The sequence below is a fragment of the Dendrobium catenatum genome, unplaced genomic scaffold, assembly GCF_001605985.2.
Source record: "Dendrobium catenatum unplaced genomic scaffold, ASM160598v2 original_scaffold_259446, whole genome shotgun sequence".
Lineage (NCBI taxonomy): Eukaryota > Viridiplantae > Streptophyta > Magnoliopsida > Asparagales > Orchidaceae > Dendrobium > Dendrobium catenatum.
In genome coordinates this window covers 1-1,770 of record NW_021577845.1, presented here as the reverse complement: position 1 = coordinate 1,770, position 1,770 = coordinate 1, and the positions used below count along the sequence as shown (strand labels likewise).

At 46.2% G+C, this 1,770-nt stretch overlaps 1 protein-coding gene across 1 annotated transcript; it reads left to right on the top strand.

Annotated features, from left to right (window-relative positions):
- Positions 1 to 40: 40 nt before the first annotated feature.
- On the top strand, positions 41 to 1,763 carry LOC110107535 (the record flags this gene model as incomplete). Its single annotated transcript, XM_020837810.2, has 1 exon — positions 41 to 1,763. A coding segment is annotated over exon 1 (1,683 nt), but the record flags the coding sequence as incomplete, so codon positions are not given.
- Between the last annotated feature and the right edge of the window lie 7 nt (positions 1,764 to 1,770).

Below are 1,770 nucleotides of genomic sequence, written 5' to 3'. Positions count from 1 at the left end.
ACATACCATTTTTTGACGGAAAATTGCATATAGAAGATTACCTCGATTGGGAAAGGGCGGTAGAAACCTTCTTCGAATACATGGAAGTTGAACCGGAAAAACAGGTCAAATATGTTGCCTGTCGACTTAAATCTGGAGCTAGCGCGTGGTGGCTACAACTTATGCAGTCGAGAAGGCGTGAAGGCAAGGGACCTGTGCGCAGTTGGTGGAGGATGAAACAACTATTGCGTGGCCATTTCTTGCCTACCGATTACGAGCAGATGTTGTATCTACAATATCAGCATTGCGTTCAAGGTAGTCGAACTGTGAGTGACTACACGGAAGAGTTTTACCGGTTGGGTGCAAGAAATAATCTCAATGAGTCCACAAATCAATTGGTCGCAAGGTATGTTGGTGGATTGCGGGAAGCAATTCAAGATAAGCTTGAATTGAACACGGTGTGGTCCGTTTCGCAAGCAGTTAATTACGCCCTGAAGGTTGAAACTCAGTTGGCTCGGCACAGCAGAAACAGTCAATCCAGGAGGGCACCGGAACTGAACAGGGAGAGTGGAGATCAACCACGATCAAACAGCTTCAGTGCGACTCAGGCAAGCAAAATTCAAAATCCCACCGCCAATAATCCAAGTCCTGCTGTTATGGGTAGTAAAAGTGCAGAAGGAAAATATGTGCCGAGAGGGCGAGGACAATTGAAAGACAATCCTTACGCAAAGCCGATGAACATCAAATGCTTTAGATGCTTCCAGCAAGGACACAAATCGAATGAGTGTCCAACCAGGCCGCAATTGCAACTAGTGGAAGCTGAATGTGAAGATCCTCGAGATGACGTTGAGGATGAACTGGATGATTCATTTGAAGAAGTAGGTGGCGACGTAGGGGAACCGCTCATATGTGTGCTTCAGAAGTTACTCTTGTCACCACGGCTACCTACTGGCTCTCAGAGAAACGCATTGTTTAGGACGAAATGCACAGTCAATGGTAAGGTGTGCACTCTGTTGGTAGACAGTGGGTGCACCGAAAATGTTGTGTCGAGGGCCGCAGTGGAAGCTCTTCAGCTTAAAACGTCCAGGAATTCGAATCCCTACAAAGTTAGTTGGGTAAAGAAGGGGGTGGAAATGGAGATTACTGAATTATGCCGTGTACCGTTATCCATCGGAAAGAGCTACGCAAGCGAAGTGGTATGTGATGTAATAGATATGGATGTATGTCACATAATTCTTGGGCGACCGTGGCAGTTTGACGTGAGCGCGACACATGACTGCCGAGCTAATACATACACGTTTGATTGGAAAGGCAAATCAATTCGGCTACTGCCAAACGTTCAAGGTACGGACTGTGTAACTGAGAAAAATAAATCCAATTCACTTGTAGTTTCAGGTAACCAACTATTACGAGCCTGGAGGGACTCAACGCAAATCTTGGCCCTGGTTGTGAAGGAACAAGCCTATATCAATGACCCTCACGCTATTCCTGAATCAGTCAAGGCTTTACTAAAACAGTTTCAGGACATTGGACCTGAACATCTTCCGGCGGAGCTTCCTCCAATGAGGAATATTCAGCATCAAATCGATCTGACTCCCGGTGCCTCACTACCGAACTTACCACACTACAAGCTGAGTCCCGCCGAGCATCGGATATTGCAGCAAATAGTTGACGAACTACTAGAGAAACAACTTATACAACACAGTCTCAGTCCATGTGCAGTTCCGGCATTATTAGTACCAAAGAAAGATGGGAGTTGGAGGATGTGCGTCGATAGCAGGGCTGTTAATA